Below are 22433 nucleotides of genomic sequence, written 5' to 3' on the forward strand. Positions count from 1 at the left end.
TTATTATTTCTTTTAGGGATTTTTTTGCCAAAACGCTTATAGTACACCCAGAGAAAATATGGCATACTACTGGGACATTGTAAGATATGCAGCAAAATAAATAACTGTAACACATAAAAGGCATCACAGATCGAAGTGGCTAGTATTGAGGAAGAATCTGAATGCCAGTAAATACTGACTTACTGGGACAGAATGGGAAAGTGTTTGTTTTGGTACTTTGAAACTGAAAAAAGAAATAAATAATTCAGCTAAAGTGCAACAAACATTTGACTAACCTTATAAAGCAAAGGTGATTGTCCTAGCTTCAGAAGTGCAATTTTTTTGGTCACGTTTGTAATGGCTTAAGTCCGGATCAAGTCTTCCACGGTCCCATACTGTATATCAACAAGTTCTGCCTGTAATAAGAAGATAAAGATCAGGCTATGCCTATAGCCATGAATCATTGAGGGTGTTCCTTCTACAGAAGCAAAGTTGTTTGCCTAAGTACAAGCATCTGAGCAGAGTTCTGCAATTACCTTACCCCCACTTCCTAAAACAGTAATACCTGTAATAACAAAGAGCTTGAGAATTCGATCTTACAGGTAAATTTGTATCTTTGCAGTTTTCATCCACAATTCATCAGCTGTGATAAAAATCCAATGTTTTTTTGCCAGTGGTTATAATAAGAGGTGTTAGTCTGATGAGAGTTTCCCCTTGTTAGCTAGCTGCAGGAATGTATTTAAAACCATGTAAGGGATACTAAATCACTTCTGTTAATTTTCTTAAAAGAAATCAGAGTCTTGTAAAGCATTTCAGAAAATGAGTGAATGATTAGACTGCTCACTTATGAAAATATACAGGTAATATATACTCTACCAATATACTGTTTTATTATGTGATCTCATACGATTTCTGAGCAGCCTTACCTTAACTATTGAAGTATTTTCTTATAATCCATCAGTTAGACAAGCATTATACCCAGACAGCCATAGTCATAACAGACTACACTGCTCTGACACAAACATTTCTATTAATACATATTGTTAAATTATTTAGAGTCACTTCCAACTAAATTAAAATTGTTTAGAGCATGATGATCTTCAGTTCTTCAGTGGGGACACTGCAAGAATATGCAGTAAAGGTCTAAGTTATTATTAAATGTCAAGCATTGGCAGTGACGGAAAAATACTTCAAGATATCTTTTCAAGGATATTTATATATGTATCTCTCTCTATACATAAATAATTTAAGAATGACCAAGGGCATTTTTCTCTCACATTTATAGCAATATCTTCTGGTGAAGCCCAAGTATGAGTATAATCAGTCTTGTACATTATTATTTTAGAATGTTATGAAGCTCTCAGGACACCATCGAGTACATTCTGGAACCTCTAAATCCCTACACAGGGTTCACATAAAACACAAATACAAGAAGACACAAGAATATTACATCAGTGCTTAAAAATTAAAATAAGAGGAGCAGTACAAGATGCAAAAGTTTCTCTTTCAGTTCAGTTTTGGTAACTTAAGTATGGATTTATTGCCAAAGGCAACAGTTCTGATTTTCAGCATCTCTACACAAACTGTTTAAATTCTAGCAACAGTTGTTCTGGATACATAGGATGTGTGAAATTTTACTAGATTCCTGAATATGGGTATTTTAAGAAAGTATTTACCCTTATACAACTGTATCTGAATATTTTGTCTGAGTTTGCACCTCAACATTGAAATTGAAATCACACAAAATTTTTTCCGAGGTTCCTGTCGTCTCAAATGTATTCTTTTAAATTTTCAAATTAACAAGTTTCTCAGTCTGTAATGTGTCATCAGTGCTGTATAAACCAAGTATTTAGAAAGGTCAGCCAAAGTTATAAAACACTTCTGGAACAGGCAAACACCAGATTTAACACCAAATACTGAAATGAAGGAACAGAAAATCTTGCACTTCATACAGTTTCTTCTGAAGTATATGGGGGTTTTAATATCTAAAGAACTTGAAAACTGTTTCATAAGAACATTCTAATGGTGATTACAGGCTGAAATCCAATATGAATTTTTTCCTTGTGATCACTGTATTTGGAAAGTATGATAAAATCAAGTGAAGGTTTTATACTAGCGGAAGCCATTTTATATTTTACCTAATCTGATGCCTCTGGTTATAAAGCGTTCACTGCAAATGAGGAAAGGGTTTTAACCAGTGTACTTCCTTGAAGTTCACACAAATTTTACATCATTCTGTAGATCTCAGCTTTATTTTAATTTGCACCTACAGAGGTGTCAATAGATACACTTTAATGCTATAATTATTCAAGAGTCTCAAAAGTCTTACAGCTTGAGAGGTTTTATCTCGGCTGATTTCTGGGGAGACTTCTAATCTAACTCCTTTGGACCCAATGCCCTTCCTACTTACCCTCAAGCATACCAAAAATCAGAATTTTCATCATTCGTATGAGAGAAACTATTGATTTTGCCTTGGGATAATTCGATGTACACAAAGATATAACATAATGAAGTATCAAATCATTAGCTTCTACAGTATGCCTGTGTGGATCCCTGCCCATCTACATTCATGTACCCTTCTCTTCACATCATTTTTGCTAGCTGCTCCTCCAGGGTGCTATCCACCTCTCTGTAAAAAACAAAACTACATGTTTGCACAATTATTAATGCATTTAGCAACTGCCCTTGGATGTTCCTAGTTAATTTATGGATGCAAACAGCATCTTCAAGAGTGGCTCACCGGTCTTTCCCAGGCAACATACGAGCTCAACAAGAGCAGGCTGAATAAAAGGCCCTACAAAAGCACAGCTCATTTTTTAATTACGTGAAAACCAGAACTTGACTCCCTGCTGCTCCAAACACTCTGCAAACCATGTTCTTTGCTCCAAATGTTAAAAGTAAGCCCCAATGCCAAACCTATTAAATACATTCATACATAAGAAGTCATAACATAATGAAAAAGCAGCTGAGTATAATATAACAAAGAGTTACATGTGCTTTCATTATACATCTTCCACATGAAGGAGATGTCAAAGCTCAATGTATTAGAAGTCTTTCTTTTGCACTTGCCTGAAAACAAGTATGACCTAAGCCTCTTGTTACTGTCCAACTTTAGGGGTACTTGCACACTTATATTTCACTGTAACTTCGAAGTGATTCTCTTCTCATCACAAATCTTTGACCCTTAATTTTACCTTTTTGGGAACTGTGGGTAAAAATATTCCACATGTCTACTAAAGTAAGTTATCACATCCTGGTAACATCACATATAGCCTAGCAGCTGGAGGTTTGCACAGCTAATCTCAGATCTAACTTCAGTCAAATGACAAAAAGAAAGGAATAAAATCTTCTCTTGAGTAAAATAGCACATGGCTCCTCCCCTCCCAAATGAAGTCAATAACCCACTGGAAGAGTTTAGAACAAAGTCATAACGTTTTGGCAGTACAGTCCAGAAACTAATAGGTAAACATTAAATTATAACAATAGTTTTAAAAATTATTCCTACTCCTTCCTTTCTTCTACATGCCAATACTCTAGTAAAATTTGTAATAAAAAGCAAAACATTTTGCATTACTTAATAATAACATCTCATCAAATATAGTCCAACAACAGTAGCTCAGAGTAGTCAGTTTTTTCATTTAATACACTGGGGCTCAACTAATTGGACCCTTTACTTCTAGCATAAAATAAAATACTGAAAAAAAAAAAACCACCTTTAAAATAATGTTAAAGAATCCTATAGAATCCAAAGAGTGCTATCCTCTCAATAATCCTCTGTGAAATTAACAGTCCATTTATGTTGCATGAAGTCCTGTTTTACTCACAACATTCCTAACACCTCCAAAACTGAATAAAGATTAAATTTTCTATTTTATTTTTTCATTTTTAGAAATGCTTACAACACGACATAATCCTTATTTTACACATTCCAGACTTCAAAAAAAGCAAAATATCCCACCCTAAAATAACCCATATTTGATAAACTGCTTTCCTTTGGTAGTGTAATTCTGTTCAAAAAACAAAAGAGAACTCATCCTTTTATCACATGCCGAAAAAGAGCACTTGTGTACTTGGTTTAGATATGCAAGGGTAAATCCTCTTACCCTAGAACTGGGAAACTGCTAAAGAATGAGGGGGTTTTATGCATTTGAATTAGGTACTTGCTCTTTGAATTGTTTCATGCTATGCTGTTTGAAAGATATGATTATTTAGGAAGAAATTGCAATGTGCAATATGGAGTTCAGTAGTATTCCCCCATGCATGAAATGAAGTAGGGGTAGGTAATAAACCAAACGTTTTTAGAAAAAGTAATTATTTTATGTTAGTCTTATTATTAGTTTCTAAGTCTCAAGATGATACTCAATGAGTTGTAAACATTCTATCTTAAAAACTATGATAAAATCCCCCCAAAACAGAAAAGACAAGCACTCTAAAAATGGCACAGTCAAGAGTGTCAAGGATTTTTTTCCAATTTTTTCTACTTATCTCCAAAATGAAAGAGAATAAAACAGTGTACTTCATCCAGTCATGGATGAAAAAAAGACAGGTCTTGGAAAGGGAGAGTATGAATAACTCTATGAAACAGGTGGCAGTTGGGGTCTTGAAGATGCTGGATACTATTTTAAAACTTTGCTTTCTTTGCAAATGCCAAGGCAATTAAAAAAGTTAAATGAGTCAAAAATAATAATGGAAATATGTTTGTCATATCACATTGTTATCATTCAGTCCACTTGAATGAAGAAAGGAATTTAATAACAGCATCCAATACACTGGCTAAGAGGCAGATTGTGGCTAATTTGCTGAGGCACACAAGACAGGAGACAGATTAAGGGAAAAACCCACCGAAAAAAAGCACCTCCAAGCCAGTCCACCCAGGAAGGGATGTTTCTCAGAACCACCAAAATGCAGATGGAGTCAGTGCAGATAAGGTAGCTCTTAAATGCATCTGCTCTAGCTATCAAGGCTGGGAATCCCAGGGTAAAAAAGCACCACACCTAAGAAATAATAGTAAAACTATTTGCTTAACAGAATACATTAAGGTAAGTACTGAGAAATCTCAAAGACATCTTATCTGAAAGGTGCAAACTTATGTGGAAAACAAAACCAAAAGTAGCATACAGAACAGCTGTGGTGAAAAATCTTCTCCTCTTAATGTTACCTGTTATTAGTGCCACAGTTTAGTAACTTCAAATTATGAATATATTTTATCAAATACCAATCTGTTGACTCATATTAATAAACAGCTTCTATACAAACTATATGGGAGGTCAGGACCATTGAAGCTGCAGCTATGAAAATGACTGATATTTAGTAGCACAGTCAAGCTGATATTCCTGCCAGTTCTGACCCACTCACCAGAAGTGTGTCAGGAATGGATGAACTAAAGAAACTCCAAGTATTGAAAAAAACTAAATATTAAATGCTATTATATACAACATATTTAGGTTTGCCTGTACCTCAGAATTAAGACAATTTCTCCCAAAAGCACATATGTAATTCTAGAAGTAACCCTTCAGTTCTGTGACTGTACAGTCCTACTATAACCACTTCTTTCAAGTCAATGCCCTTTGTTTGTCCTTCAACATTCAGCTACCATTTTCAGGTTGTTCACAAAATAAAGGCAAAAGAAACATCCAATTCGTGATTAATCAGAAGTAAATAACCTTGAACTAGTCATCCTGCCTAAAGTAAAAACTCCAAAATATATTTGCAAATTGTATCTGAGAAGACGGCAGTCTGCAATCAGGACATGAGGCTAACTTTAATTAAGCACTTCACTATAATTTATTTGCACAGCTCTGAAATTGAGGCTGAAGGCAGCATTCAGCAGAGCATAAAAGTAAACTGAAGCTTGCTGTAGATCAAAGCTGGACATCAACAAACTCGAAGAAAGCTGCAAACATAAAACTAGCTCTTCTCGAAAATTAGAGAAAAGGAGGGAAGAATGAAAAGGGGAGAAAACAGCTGCACCCAAGTATGCCAAATCATTTGTTGCTGTAAACTCTGCTATGCTTTCTGACAGGAGCTGCTGCTCCCATTTCAGCCAAAAGCATCCCTCCCATAATCAGGGAACCACAGCTGTCTCCCTGTGATTGCTACCACCCAAGCCTCCTTTGTTGTCCTATTGAGCATGCCAGAGACAAAATAAACAACAAAAGCCATGCTTTATATACTTACTATATTTCTACAGAAACGTTAATATTCAAAGTTATCTTTTAAACTTTGTCCTTCACTTAGTTCCAGGCAAAAAGAGGGACAGAGAGATATCTTTTGCATTTGTGGGTTTTGTGACACGCATCTGATGACTGTCTCTAGTCCAACTGAGGTGCTGAAGGTTGAACTAAGAAAGTAATGTGCCAAACTATTCATTCCTTTTACAGTAATGGCACTCTGAATAAGTAGGATCAGTCAGTCTGTTCCTACATGGTTAGGACTTGCTGAAGTCAAGTGCAAGTGCAGTAAATTTTATCTTTTGTTTTATGTTGCTAGGCTTAGCATTATCAGAAGAGGAAAAGATCTGAGAAAGCATGATCAAGTGTATAATTCAACATTTAGTAAAATAAAGACAGGTCCAACAAGATAGAAACAAATCAGGAGAGAATTTGAGGCAGAAGACAGATTTTTAAGATGAGAGTTCACAGGGTAGGGGGGGTGTGTGTGTGTCACACGGAAGCGTAATTTTTTATAGAGTTGCTTTTGCTATGAAACAAAAATTCCTTTCTTTAGAACTCAGTTTTCATGCAAACACCATACTCCAGTGTTCACAATAATTTCAGAATAACACTATCTTTGAAATCCCCTAGTGAGCTTTCCACTATTTACTTTATGGAAAATTTAGTATAAGGTCTCAAAATCCAAGCATGCCATCTTCCAGTAGCAAATAGTACTTACAGTATTTTGTGTGTTCTATGACACATGGCCATTACCAAACTGTCTGGAAAATCTGGTAGATAAATTTGGGCTAATTACACAGAAATGTCTCTGTGATATCCTGGGAACAACTACACTGTATATTTGAAAGTAAATTCCCCTACTGTCTTGGCCAAAGTTGGACACTACTTATGCAGACTCTACTTCTAGTAGCACAGGATTCCCTGTCCTTGAGCTTCTTTTTATGTCTTATTAGAAAACTGGAACAAGAAAAATAATAGTATGCCTTGAAAAATAATAACTTAATGTATTTCCAAGCAACTGTGTGAGGCAAGCCAAGAAGAGATGATTTGTGCAATTTGAATTTGAACACACTGTCTGAGCCAAAAAAAGCAAATCATTACATACCTGCATTAACTGAAGCTGATTTTGCTCTGTTACAGTACTAAGAGATGCACCTGACCAACAATGTCTGGGTAGATTTAAATCACAGAACTTCAATATTGCTCCACATAGCAAGATATGTCTGGGGGTCATTAAATAACTACTGTTTTTTACCTACAAGCACTCCTCTTCAAACAGATTCATGACATTTTTTCTTCATGGTTGTTAGCACCTTGCTCTATAAAGTTTTCTTTTTTTACTTCAATATTCCTACTCATACAATAAAATTCCAGAGTAATTCAATATGACTCACAGTGTCAGCTTAGAGTCATAAAGGATTCTCTGTGTCTAGATTTTATTACATAAAATTGCACACTGCATTACAACGGTACTTAAAACCGTTGTGATTTGTACCAAAACAGGGAGAAAAAGAGATGTCCCTTAACCTCAGTTTGATAAGAGTTTGGCCTTGCAGACCGAGTTCAGTCTCAGACACATATTACATGCTCTCTCTTCCCCCTCGTCCCCTCTGTCCAGTTAACACTGCCCCACTCCAGGCAGGGCTCTACTGAAGTTTCTCCTACAGGTTGCTTTTGATGTTCCAGTATCATTTTTAGAAAGACACTGAGGTTTAACTTGTTTGCTTGCTTGCTTTTCACAGTTTAGAGCAGATTTTTTTTCCTACCATCTCCCAGGGGGACTGAATTAAATCAAAGCCTTTTTACAGCCTACAGAAAAGGACCTCTTCTGTGTTTTATGGTTATAGAGCGCCAGATAAATCTGAGCTGACATAGTTTAGTTCCCTGTTGATAATGCTCATCCTGTAGACTCCTCCCTCTATATCCATTTTCAACTTTATTTTTCCTTCTTTTAATTCATTCATACTTTCCCACTGCCCTCTGTCCCAAATCACATTCTTTGAGTTTCTCTTCAGAGGAAGGCAAAACTAATACTTGAATATAACTGAATTCATGATATCCAGTGAGATATCCAAAAAAATCTATTTTTTCTTAATCTTTTCTAATTAGAGTTAAATGCAAATCTAGTTTTTCAAGTATTCTGAAATAAAACATCCTTATTTTCAGTCATATTAATTTGATATTTATTTATTTAAAAATCTCTAAGAACGTTGCTTTGGTTATAAAACACTGAAGGACATGATATCATTTGATGCCTAAAACTCCATCAGAAATTTTATTATTTCAAACTCTCATTAAGCCGTGCTGACTATTTGTCACCTCACTAGTAACAAAATTTTAAATTCTATTTATTCTTTCTTATATGTGTTTAATTATACTTATATTCCCCTCTTTATAAGAGTTAATTGCAAAGATAGTATTTACTAGCATTAGTCCCTAAAGCATAAAGTCACATTTATCATACTTTCTTAAGAAGAAAGAGTAATCTGTATTTGCCAACCTACTTGGTTTAGCTTATTTAGGGATAATTATTCATGCAAAAATATATTTACAAATTACACAGACTAAGGATAAACTAAACAAACCAGAATTGTTCAGCCGTGATGTGACATCTTAAAAAGTAAATTGTAAGCTACATATGTATTCAGTAAATTATAATGGTGTGATTTAAACCTGGCTTTAGAATTTTCAATGAAATGGCTTTATGTCAGAATCCAGCCCCATTACATCAGAACTCAACAAATTCCAAAGGCTGAACTGCAGCAAGGTGAAGGTTTTTATTGGTTACTCTCAAACACAAAGAATGAAAGCAAAACATTCAGAGGCTGCACACTGTCCTCCTCCTACATACTTTTTATCATGCATCCAACAAAACCCAGGCATTCCCTCCTATAGTAGCTACAACCATTAAGGCTTTGGAGAAGACGCTTGCACCTTACAGAAGGAGCCCAGGAGTGCTCTATATACAAATAGGCTCTGCAGACCACAGCAGAAACCATCAGCTGCAACAAAACTCAGGCATTCCCTGTAGTAGCTACAACCATTAAGGCTTTGGAGAAGACGCTTGCACCTTACAGAAGGTGCCCAGAAGTGCTCTATATACAAATAGGCTCTGCAGACCACAGCAGAAACCATCAGCTGGAGAGCTACAGTAGGGAAGGATCCATCTCAGCTGAGCAGAAGAGGCTACCAAATGGTGCTGGCCACACTCCCCTCCACCTGCTTGTAAGGCTCAACGTGAAAAACAGCAGAACATGAGTTTGCACCTACATATCCAGAGAAGGAACATAATCTGCTGTCTGAAGCGACAAGTCATAAGAACAACGTCCTGTGAATGCAAACACTGTCTGTCAAAGGCAGAATCTGTGTCAACTGCAGGGAAACGTTACACGGAAGTGCTTTTGAATCTAAGTAAAATTTAAATATGTCATTTTATAACTATAATACTTTTGATATTTTAATTTCCTAGAGAGTAGTGTTTCAACTTTGTTCAGTTGTTTCATTTTTAGAGTTAGTCTGGACATGTCCAAACAAAAATATCTATCAAACAGCCTTACAACTTTCAGGTTTCCAATTTTTGCCATGATTCAGAACACGTTTTGAAACAGCCCAATTTTCATAGGATGAGAAGCCTGTTTCTTAATCAACTCTCATACAAGTGCATGCATAGTGTACTGAAATATAGGCTAGCTGTATTTCTATGCACACTTGCTATATAGACACATAAAACATACGTTGTTGCTAGTGCAAGTACATAGATACATAAATATAAAATAGACATTTACCTCGAAGATTGAGATAATGATGCATATGTACAAGAGGCCATTCACTGCATCAAGAGAACACTTGAACTTTCAGAAATGTCAGTGACAACTCTATTTTCCAGAGAATAATAAATGTTCTTTCACAGAGTACTTAGAGCCTTTGCTTGGCCAAACATCACACAATTGAACATAATCAGAGAGATGCCCAACCATGAGTGCTGTAAATACAAATCTGAGTGTTAAAGCAGCATTTTGTCAAACCTGGAGAAGCAAACGTGCAGTTGTGAAAAGTAAAATGACATCCTTCCTATTTCATGTGAATTTTGTTGGTTTGAGTCATTACACTGATATATAGGTCTCTAAATTACATCTGTAGAAAAAGGACTGGTGAAAAATAAATTCTCAAATTACAAATGCATTCATATGACAGAAAAGGACTCCAATGACAACAGGGAACATACCTGAGCAATAACAAATTCAAGTGGCCCAGAAGATTGACCAAGACAAATATAAAGATGGTCATACATGAGAACAGTACAGCTCTATGTGATTAAACAAGTATATATTCCCATTTTCAATCACCTAATATTTTGGAAAGCAGACTTACCTTACAAGAGACATGTAGCGTATGATTCAGGTATCATACATACCAAAATTGTACCAGGAAGAAAATCAAGCTTTTCGTTGTTTCAGGCTTTCAAATTTTCGTTTTGAAAATACACTCAATTTGGAATTGCCATTTGGTCATTAAATGTGATACTGCATTCTGCATTGCTTCGTCATCTAAAGGTTTTTATATGGCAGCATGATTTACCTTTTCTTTCAGAAATAGCTAACCTTCATTTTTAAAATATTTTATTTCTATTAATAACAGCAAGGATTAAATGGGAGTTCAGGATAGGGCCCTGCCAGGTATCCTTGCTATAGCACAACTAGTAGCTCACCTTTATCCTAATTCTTCCCAAAGGTTAGGGTGAAGGTTTTCCTGAATTTTGCCAAATTTCACACAGACATTTTGAGCATTCATCTCTGCTAAGTGTTGGCAGAAACATCATGGAGAATTTCTGAACTTGGTTGCTGTGCTCTCAGCAGGGATGGAAAATCATGGAGAAAAAGAGGAAACTCCAAGCAAAGGATAGAAACTGCTTCTGTTTCGGAAAGGGTCCAGTGAACCGTCCACCTTGTATAGTGCTGTCCTGTTAAACTGCACCTCAAAAGAAAAGCTGGGAAAATGTTCAGATTATCTAAAACTTATGGGAAAGTCTGAAGAGATTCTGGAATCTGGACAACTTGATGGGAGGAAGGAGTAATCTGACCTCACATCATATAACCGATTTCACTGGTTAACACAAAAGCTTTGCCATCACTGCAGCCCGTCCGGAGCTCTGGAGCTGGATCTGAACAGAGTTTCTCTCATCTTCCCCACAGCCTGGAATCCAGGTCAGCCTCTTTTACAGCAGTAGAGAAGTGCTCAGTGTTATTGTAGCAATAGTACTTTACGGTGCAATTTTCAATAAAAGCAGTTAGGGACATTATCACAGAATTATCAGTTACTACAGAAATCTGTAGTCAGCTCTTTCTCTTCACCCGTTAACGAACCCTCCTGCTCAGAATGTTGAACAATCAACAAAAAGAAACCAGAAACAGGGAGCTCAGTATGTACTTTCATAAATTCTGATTCAATCACAAATGTCGCTAATGGTCCATCTCCTGACATCAAGTAGTCCCTCTCCTGAATTTTAACAAACACAACAGACTAAATTCACTAGATGAGACAAAGAATGCACAATGGTCATAATTAAAAATATTCACTAGTTGTATCATCTATTGAAGAGATTCCCTCCATATTTCCTCATTTGTCTTTACATTTTTGGTACCCCCTTCACAAACACTCTACATTATGTAGAAATTATCTTCATTGTCTGCAGAGAAAATTGAAAAGTTACTAAAGTTTATTTCAGGTAGAGCAACTCTACAGGCATTAAGACAACAGCAATAAGATCATCAGGGAAAGATCCGAACTGAAAGAGTCAGTCTTACCCCTCAGATCCTGAGCCTAAAACTGTCCATACTGATAAAATATCTCATTCTAGATTTTTAGTTTGTGTCATTACATGATTGCAATATTTTCTTTTAGCCTTAAGACCTAAAAGTTTTATAGGTAAAAGGACAACATGGACAAAGACATGAGAAAACTTTTTTGGAATAAAAATTTTGGTAGAAGAATGAAGCAGTAACTCTTCTGCCAGTAATATATTTTCTAGCTTTTCGTACTAATTCATCCTCTAAAATACTCCTCAAGTAAAGTTCGTGCCTGGCAAGCATTGACCTGCACTGGGAAGAACATCGTTCCTGAACGACAATGCAGCAGGAGCTTTCTTGCATATTTAAGCAGCTTTGTTCTCTAGTAGTCGAAGCCATTGCCAGACCTCTTCTATCCTTATTCACCTCTGTCTGCCCCTCGAAGACATCAGCGTGAAGCAGTGAATCTTACAGGAGACAAGACTAACTCTACATGGTACCATAATTCAGTGGAAGGAAGATAAATTCCTTGAAGCATCTTCTTTCTCACACGTACCTACTCTTGGGCCAGTCACAAGCTGGTGATTGATTAGTCACCTTCTCTTCAAACTGCAGAGCACAGGAATGTAAGAAATAACTATGGGAATAGAACTGATAAATCTCACGATGAAATCACATTAAGGCCCACTTAATGAATGAGATAAACACAGTAACTAATATTCATTAGATGAGATGTTAGACATGAGATTTATTTGTGTTTAGTGGAAGAGACAGCATATCAGACAGAAAAAACTCGGAATGTCTAATTCTTGAAAAAGGGAAGGCTGATGTATTTTCAGCTTTGTTTACTTCTCTCCTGGGATTGCAACTGGTGGGCGCAGTCGGAAGTGCTGTATTTTCAACCAGCTTCAAAAGCGAAATTCTGAACAAAAGCTTCTTCTCAGGACATTTTAGTCCAGCCAGTCAACAGGCTCTGGCATTTTGACAGTTCGCATACACACCCAATGCACTCCTGCCAGTTGCACCTGGATACCAAATGTAGACTTGCCTATGGTTCGTAACTGGGTTTTTTTCACATTTTTAAGAATTCAGTTCTTATATATTTTTTCAACCAGCTGCACATTTTTTCATCCTGCACTGAAAGGATTCAAAAGACATTTGCTTCAAAGGGTTTTCTCTGAGAGAGGACTTCTTCACTTTTTGGTCTTTCTTAGTGTTAAAGCCCTGTGTCCAGGTCTATAGCATTCCTCAAAGCAGTCTCTAGAGAGGTACATCCTTTGCTCTTTTATACCAAAATTCTTCAACAAAGAAGTCAGACAAGCTGCTCAAATCTGTCCTCACCAAGTTATTCATATAATGGCAGCTTTATCCTCAACTAGTTTAGGTTACATTTAAATGATGTCATGTATTCATGTATGGTTTGCTTTTTTTTTTTTCCAAACTTATTTCCACTCTTCCAAAGTGGTCACCTTAGAAGGCTGTATTTGAACTTTGGATTACCACATCCTAACACAGACCGGAAATCTTCAGACTTGTTTTGGATTCTCAGTGGTACTTTTATTTCAAAATATTAAAAAGATCTTACTAATGAGAAAAAGAGTCCTGTAGAAAAGCGTTCAATGAGCAGATACTATTACATATAGAAAAAAAATCAGTTTTTAAGATTCTGCCAAAATGTTGTCCAATATTGACTGTAAAAGTTACACTGCTGGATACAGATAATTCCTAAGATAAAACACATTGCTAAGGCTTCAACTGATAAGATTTATCATGCTGCATCAAAGATTAAAATAGTTGCTCCTGATACTTTTCAGCTGCCAGCTGTAAGTCACAAAAGACACCACTATTACTTAGACTTTTTCTCTATTTTCAAAAATAAACAAGTACAGTATGTCAGAAAAGTAGCTTGTCCTTTTTTTAAAAATTTATTTTATTACAGTGATTCTAACCCATATTCTTATGGATGACTGACTGATGCCTGGGACCACCAGGGTCAGACTCTTATGACCATGCTCCCAGGTGCAGGATGTATAGGCACTGTAAAATGTAATCTGCCTCCAACTACAGATGCTTTTGTATTGCTAACGTTCCTTGAAAGGTTTTAGGACTTGCTTCTCTTCCTTAAAAATAAAGTTTAAAACAAACAAACAAACAAGAAGCAATAGTTCAATCAACATTGCATTTTACAGTCCCTCATAACTATCACAAAGCTGAGTAGCATTTTAACCAGTTCTTTATTGTTTATGCATGAAACTACATTTTTTTTTTAAAACAATGAAGTTATATAAGTAGTTTTAGGGACAAGAATTGGGTATCATATAAATACAAAAATGTTTTGTTATTGTTCTCATTACATCAGTTATAGTTGTTTCTTATGTCATTTTTCTCATCCTCGCAATTTTTTAAAAGATGATAATATTTGCTTTATAGGCTTTCTGTTGGAGGAAATTTTTGCTTTTGTTTTTAGCACAAGATCCCTTCAAGGAAGTTTTAAACCTTCAAAATACTGGAGAAATTTAAAAGAAAAAGATCCCTAAAAGCCAAATCAAACAGTTCACAGCAGAAGCAGCTTTTTACTTGGAATCTCTCTTCTGAGGAGGATATTGCCTTTGCAAACTTAAACAGAACACAGGTATGTTGTTGGTAGGTTCAAATTTACTAAGAAAACATAAAAGAAATTACAAGGAGCTGGTAAAATAGCATTATCTTAGCAAAATGTGCTTTGTGATTTGGCAGAAATATTTCCACTTGACTTGGAGTACTTCTGTATTCAGGTTTGCACCAAACACCATGAGCAAAAAGTGGGCATGAGAGAAGACTAACCAGGTAGGTATCAACCCAGGTATCTACTGAACCGCATAGGTGATTGCAACTTACCAGGTCTAAATTATACAATAAAATAATTAAAAATATTTCTGGGAGATCCGTGCATTCGCAGAAGTTACTTCCACTCGTATTCTCTCACAGTGACTACTAACAGACAAAATTCAACTCTGGTTAAAAATTGTGTAATTCCCATTGATTTCAATAGGAATTTTACTTGCACTGAAACCCAAATAAAGCACCAAATCCATTTCCCAAGTCCTCAGTGTTTGCATCCTTTAGTTTTTACCATGCAGTTGGAATATAAATAATGTTTACGGTTCAACATTGCTCCCTCTCAAATACTGTACAGAGGTCTTACTGAAAAATGCCTTCAGCTGATTACGTGCAATGGCATGGAAGTGCTCAGTGATCTGTTTTATCTGTGGATATCAAGATGCCCCTCACCTTTTGCTTTTTTTCATTTAAATAACCTCATTTGTTATTAATGACATTATTACTAAAATGTCATTACCAATATTCCACCAGTAAAACAATAGTACAGTATTGACTCGCAATTACAAAACAGCAAAAGGTTTTGCAGCAGTAGCCATTTGCATCTTTGAAACTCTGCCCTTCAATGATACAAAAATCTTGCAGCGATATTAACCGCGCTTTTGTGCATGATGAACTCCTATTATTTGCAGGGAACTGTACAACTATATTTATTATTGGTTATGTGATATATGCCAGAAAACTGACAGGATGTTCTCCGGGACATCTTTTCAATGATCGTTTTCGTAGTTCTTGACCGCAATTTTAAATTAGATAACCTTCACATTGCATTTCACAGCTTTCTATATGTAATTACAATGGAGTGGCAGCTATGCTGCAGTTAATGTTGAATGTTGTTTTCTGTTTAAAGGTCAAGTCTATTCTAAAATCCATATTCTTAGTGAGATTGTCTTGAAAATTTGCTGTGCCTACTTGGTATGCAGAGAAGTGGTCTAAATTATGATTATTTGTGGAAGAGGTTTCTGAGAAACTCTTCTATAAATAAAAGATAAATAAAGCTCCTCTAAAACATCTAAATGTTACAAAAATCGCCATGATTCTTCTCATTTGCGTGTATGTGTTATTGAACCTATAGCCCTAACCATCTGCAAACTGATTTCAGTTGCTAAGGATTCACTTTAGCTAGTACGTATCTCTATCTCTTCAGAGAAGAAATTTTAGAAAACGTTAATAAAAATAATAATGAAGTAAATTGGCGTGCCTAAAAGATTTAAATGTACACATGTATCAAGATTCCCTCTAGCTTGATATTTTGCACCAATGTGCCATCAAAACTGACTGAAAGACTTAGGGTGAGACGCTGTGCTTATTTAATCTAAATTATATGCACTCTCTGCCTTTGGAATTCAAGATGTGCAAGTGAGCATGCTGCAGAAGGCTCATTTGGAAATTTTGCCTGGGGATAAAAATAACCTGGGAAGATTTAAAAATTTTCTAAAACCAACCCACTGACACCAATCTTAATTTAGAAATAGTTAAGGAAATTACCACTGATTAGCTAGAGGGAAGATAAAAGATACTAAGGGTGCACTAATCACATTTCCAGCACAATGAAACCGAATCAAATGAAAGCAAGCTGTTGGGTCAAGGATTTTCTGATGCATTGTCCCTCCCGAGGATCTCATAACCTTTTGGTGCAGAGCTAGAAATATAGAGAGCTGCAAGTACTGCAAAGAAACAGTGCTGCAGTACCGTAAAGACCGAGCAGAGAGGGGAGGGAACTGTAGGGCACACAAGTGGGGAGCCTTCAATGAGTGGCAAAGATTAGAGAAACGGGCAGTAGAGGAGAAGACGACTCCCATCTTCCTGTTCCTGCAGAGCAAAGGACCTGGGAAAGAAGGGGATGGACAGGGAGAGAAGACATCCCAGCACAGCCGTAAGAAAATGAGTTATCTGATAAGAAGTGAGCAAGCCCCCCTCCTTGTGAAAGAGGATCTGACAGCAATCCTCAGTCCTGCTTCCCTTATTCCCATCTTGCCAAGATTGAAGAATGGTGGGAAGATTGCTGAGTGAGCTTAACAGATGGGTTTGTACTTCTCATGTTGCTTCAGGTTGCATTAATCTCTGCGGTGGGTTCTCATTTAGCTGAGAAAATGTCACCAAAACAAATGAACCGGAGCAGGCTGATATGCTATCAACAGATGTAGAGAATCTCTTCTGCATATTGTAGATAGAGGCAAACAGTCGGCATTCTCACTTGTCTGCTCCCTGCAGCCCCCGCAAAACTAATCAAAGATATCGCTGGCTGAGTTGGGAGTATAAATGCCTAAAACCAGCAGACACTTTTAACAGAAAAATGGGTAGAATCAGTCAGGGAATGTGGACGATGACAGGGAAGTGAGGTGACATAGCAGAGGAGTCCAAGCAGTCAGGGAACAGGGACAGAGGAGGGGTCAAAGTACAAAGGAGACATAGTTGGGAGCTGGGATAACTGCCTTGGAGATGGGCATGATTCATTTCTGTCCATGAAACCATTAAACACCTGCCTGCATATGCATTCGCATTTCAAGAACACGCCAGTACTTGTACTTTTCTTACATCCTCTCCTGGTTCCCGAACCAACATATTCCCTTTAGTGTATGAGGTGCACGAAAGAAAAGCAATGTTTTGCTGGGCTTGCTGAGAGTGTCCATGATGAATAAAAAGGACAGAGGACCAGCAAAGGAAGCAACAGGGATTTGGTGCATTCATCAGCCAGTTATTCCTGAAGAGGCAGAGAGTGTAGACAATGCCATGTAACAGTGGACACTAAGCACCTCTGTTTAAAGTATTAAAGCAGGATTAGGACTGCCAAAAGTTCCTTAGCACATCCATAAACCAAAGAGTGAATAAATCTAAGGTGAAAGGAAGGTGAGGAAAACTTCAGGTCACACAAACATAAGTTCAGAAAATCAGGGAATACAAAACAAATACAATCTCAATTTTGCCTTAATTAATCGGTCCTTGAATGTTGTCCCAACACATCAACCATTACACCTGCTAAGATTTTCTCTTTTCCATTGCTAAAGAAACAGGGAACAGAGCAGACGAACACTGTGACACCAAAACAGAACACTTGTTTCTTCCTGAAGTTCACTGTACTCAGTGGGCCTGCTTTAAACCAACCGCCCAGATGATGTGAGTAACACCCAGCCTTCTGCTGCGCTTCCAGCCAAGACGTATCCTTACTTACGCTTCACCGCACTCGAGGGATCACTGCCGTGTGTGTTAACAGATGGGCTACAATATACACCTACGCTGACACTACTTACCAATGTGGTACTGAAAGGAGGACGCTGGATCTCTGGGGGTTCACACACACCTCTCCTCGGCTCTTGCCGACGGCTCCCCAGCTCATCCCTCCACCGCTCCGGCAGTGGCAGCACAGGCAGCCACAGCTCTCAGATCACCGCACACCGTGAAGGCAGGGAGCAGCACATTTGGATTCACCACGGTACACTCACTCGGAGACTGGCTAGATACTGTTTGACAACACATTTTGCTTTAATGCATAAATTTGATAGAACGTAATTTCCCTTTATATATGTACTCTGTTGGCCAGAGTGGCTTTCCTATTTTCATCAAGCAGACAAAAGGTTTAAGTTCTATAAAAGGTGGCTGATATTTAAGTTTTAATAAAAATATATTTCACATATTTCATTCTTTCCTTAGACTGACCTAGTCTACAATATATTATTTACATAACTGCTGCAATATCTATTTCAAAACTGACTAGACAGCTCTCTCCAGAACTGTAGGCTGTCCTGCCTGTCACCGTGATGGGTAAACAGTGTCACCTTTTCAGGGCCCGATGAAATATAGAGAAGTAGTAAAATGCACCATCCATCACAATGGCACTAAGTAGGTTTTTGAAGTAGATTTCAGATCACAAATGCTCACATTTTTACTCACAAATGCTGTTTAGACTGTTACCAGAAAGCACAAATTGGATGGCTCATATACAATGGCCATATGATGAATGGACATGACAGGTGGTCAAAGAAAATGAGTCTTGCTATTCTACAAATAACCTTGTCAACATGAAAGTAGTGCTGTACCTCTGCTGGTAGCCAGACCGCAATAACTTAATGGTTTTATTTACCTGAACTTCTAGCAAACCAAATATACAAATGAGATAAAATGAAACAGCAGCATTGAAGCAACATTAGCAATTCAACCTGATTACATGACACACAATAGAAATTGTCTACTACGGATGTGTCACATTTGAAAGAAAATTATTCAGATTATGAGTAGCTGTTACAAGAATACCTTTTCATAGGAAAACTCTCTTGATCTTGCAATCACAACTCACCGCAAGATATTCAAAATATGCAACTTGTATTCCCACTGTAAGCAATCAAGTCACCCTCTGATGGCTGAACCCAGCAACAGCCACCTCCTGCTACTTCTCATTTAAAGTTTTTCTACTTCCATTAGTTTAAATAGTAGAGATTACTGTATAGGATTGAAAGTCAGGAAGGTTAGATCACTACCTACTTATCTGTAGCCTGAACAAATAAGGAAATTTCCGTTTTAGGCAAAACTCTAGATCTAAGACACTTCAGGTAGAGATTTTGAAGAATAAAAGAAAACATCTGAAGTTTTGTGAGGGTGCTAGGTATTTCGAAGAACTGACAGTAAAATTGTGCACAAAGTGTCATTCTTTGGCTCGAGTACAAGCTTTGAGTTTTGCCAAAGCCAAGGTCCAGCCCTAGTGATGAGTACAACGCAGTGTGTGTGGTCCTCATTTCTGCAGGACTCACAGAGAAAACTGCCCTGAAATACAACTGAAAATTGTACATGTGTTGCTGGCAATAACATCAATGATTTTTCCTGGAACATTGGATTTCCTTTAGTCTGACAAATTTGTTAGCAACACATTGATTTTCATGAAATAAAATCTCAAAGGCCACAACTGTACTTTTATCTTATAGTTACTCTTATTAAGTTACAACAGTAAGATAATATTACACATTGAGTTTCTAAGTGATAAATGTGGGAAGCCAAAACCATTCATTAGCACTTTTTACTTGCCCATGGAAAAGTTAAAGCATACATCATGCAAGTTAGGACCCACCTTTGCTTACTTCATTTCACTTCTTAACAACAAATTTTAACTTGAAGTGGTTACGTTGATAGAGCCCCAGAACAGAGACCGTGTAGAGATAATAACCATGAGACTCAATATGGAAAGCAGGCATGTAAGGTACACAAAAACAGGGGATCGAGAGAAGTCTCTCTCCCAGAGGAGAACAAGAACTCCATTCCTTCTCCTTTCTGGAATAAATCCCTGGGGCTAAAAAGCTTCAACGCTTTTAACAAAGAGAAGATGATGCTTGTGGACTCCAGGATGAGAAACTTAAGGATCTGACTTTCGACTAGCACTCATTTTTCCTACAGTCCAAAGTTCAAAATTATATTAATAGTCCATAAAATGGATTAGTTAGCCTCATACTACTTTCCCCATTTTGACTCATTAAAAGATTCCCACAGTGCATTACATGTTATCAATAAACATTATGGGCAAACACTATCCCAAACAAAAGGAAAATACACAACAGTTGCATTTTACTGATAGAAATTCAGTAATTGATACGATATAAATATTAAGATATTCACAAGTATAAAGGTATTTGGGAAGAGGTATCCTCCAAACCCAAAGCCATTCGCAGTCTGCTCTGATATAGTCTATTAGTGTTCTAACTCATGAAAAGAAACATACCTTTTAAACAGTAAAGAAACCAAGGTGGAAAAAACCCTGTATCATTGGAATAACATACAGTGTTTTAAAAAGAAAAACAACAGAAATGCAGTTAGCAGTGAAATTGCAATTTTTAAATTTCAGAAATATTTATTGAGATTTATACTATCTCAGCTAGGAAAGTAAACAGAAATGATGACCCGTTTGCGCACCCCCAATATATTTGGAAAGCAAATATAGGAAGGCAGCCAGTGAAGACAGCAAAGAGGATAAACCAAGATAATCCAAGATCTTATTTCACTTGGCAAGTAACAAATCCCAACAGGCTGGATCTTTTCACTGACAAAACTTCCTAACAAAAGCTACAGTAAGATAAAACTACAAATTGGGGTTTTCAAGAGGAAACAGCAGATGTGTCAACTGAGTTGCCACAGAAGAAAGCATGAGAGATCCACGACCATAATTCAGGAGCTCCAGGTACTAGCCCAGCACTCCCACCAGTCTCACCGCAGAAAACCTCATCTTACCCTTCCTACAGGCATCCCTCAAACCAGTAGCACTTATACATCAACAAGGATAAACTGTACCTCTAGACACAGCTTTCAGATTTTTACACCCAAGCAAAAGATGCCAATTCATAAACTCAGATACTTTAAAAAAATAATTAAAAAAAAAAAGAAAAATCATATGAAGCTTTCAGGTCTGACTAATTTTTAAGTTTGAATTGAGATTGGCCACGTCATATTTTAACTAAATGTTTATTTTAAGGCTCCACATTTCACCACATGTACTTTGCCAGCCAAGTCCAACAAAAGCTGACGTTTTCCAACTCTATTTCACCACAAATGACAGAGACAAATGGTCATATTACCTCAAGAGTTCCTTTGGCAGAGTAAGCTGCATAAGAGTACAGGAGATCTTGGCTATGAAGCGTTTTGGTCTCTCTGTTGCACTGTTGTCCACTAGGATAAAAGCATTCACCGCTGGTTTTCAGAGTTACTGTGTTTGAAGAAGAGCCCGGTAGGTCAAGCAAAACAGAGTAATTTACCAGCCGGACATCTTCAAGGCCTTGGGAACTCCACTGAACCAGAATTTTCATTGCAATGTCTACATCATCTTCTCTAGGGAACTGTAACAAATCTCTGGAAAAAACATACAAGTAAACATTAGTTTATTTCCCACCAAGACATTTGTACCTTAGTACAAATCAGTCCATAATTTTATTCATAATATATCATCAAACACGCCAAAAAAAAAAATCACCTTTCATTATTTTTCAAATAATTTCTTACCAATTATGAGACAAAAGCAGATGCTTTTGGGGAAATAAAAATAAGAAAAAAAAATTCTAGGAAACGTATCCAATTGAAACAAAGAATCATACAGAAATCATCACAGTAATTGTTTCAAAATTCATGTCTCTGGTGCTGATCAAGTTTCTGATATAGCATCAACTTAATGAACCATTGAATATGAAGAACACAATCTGAAGCAACACTTCAGGGAGGGCATGACACTGAAAATTAGCTGTAATTATACATTTGGCTTAAATTCATCAAGTAAAGCAAATTTGCTAAACAGAATGGAACTGTTCCCCCAAATATTGTGCTAGCTGTCAGAAGGTTTTCCTCAGATTTCCTACCTGCACTGAAAGATTATCTGAGTCAACAGCTTGGCAAGCATACGACATGAGTTTGGAAATTATTTTGGCAGTATCTACCAGATGGGCCAACTGAGACTTCAGATGGGTTGGTCTGGGCTTGTATCACTGGGTTTGCATCACTGTGCAACACCTGCTACCAGAAGGGCCATAGGATGAAAATGGTGACAGCACGGAAAGGCTACCCTCCTCCCCAGCAAATGCCAAAAGATATGAGACCCAGAGAGTATTTTAAAGATAACTTTAGAGGACAGACATGCTGAAGGGCAACTAAA

At 37.0% G+C, this 22433-nt stretch overlaps 1 protein-coding gene across 1 annotated transcript in view; it reads right to left on the reverse strand.

The window, feature by feature from the left end:
• Window positions 1-275: 275 nt before the first annotated feature.
• The window catches only part of NAALADL2 (N-acetylated alpha-linked acidic dipeptidase-like 2), a gene marked incomplete at its 3' end in the record, with an annotated part of 69550 nt that continues 47392 nt past the window's right edge, over window positions 276-22433 (reverse strand). Inside the window, 2 exon segments of the mRNA XM_009696745.1 lie at window positions 276-395; window positions 21370-21627. Coding sequence (XP_009695047.1) covers window positions 276-395; window positions 21370-21627 — 378 coding nt within the window.

This window comes from Cariama cristata, unplaced genomic scaffold (assembly GCF_000690535.1).
Source record: "Cariama cristata isolate BGI_N322 unplaced genomic scaffold, ASM69053v1 scaffold203, whole genome shotgun sequence".
Classification (NCBI taxonomy): domain Eukaryota; kingdom Metazoa; phylum Chordata; class Aves; order Cariamiformes; family Cariamidae; genus Cariama; species Cariama cristata.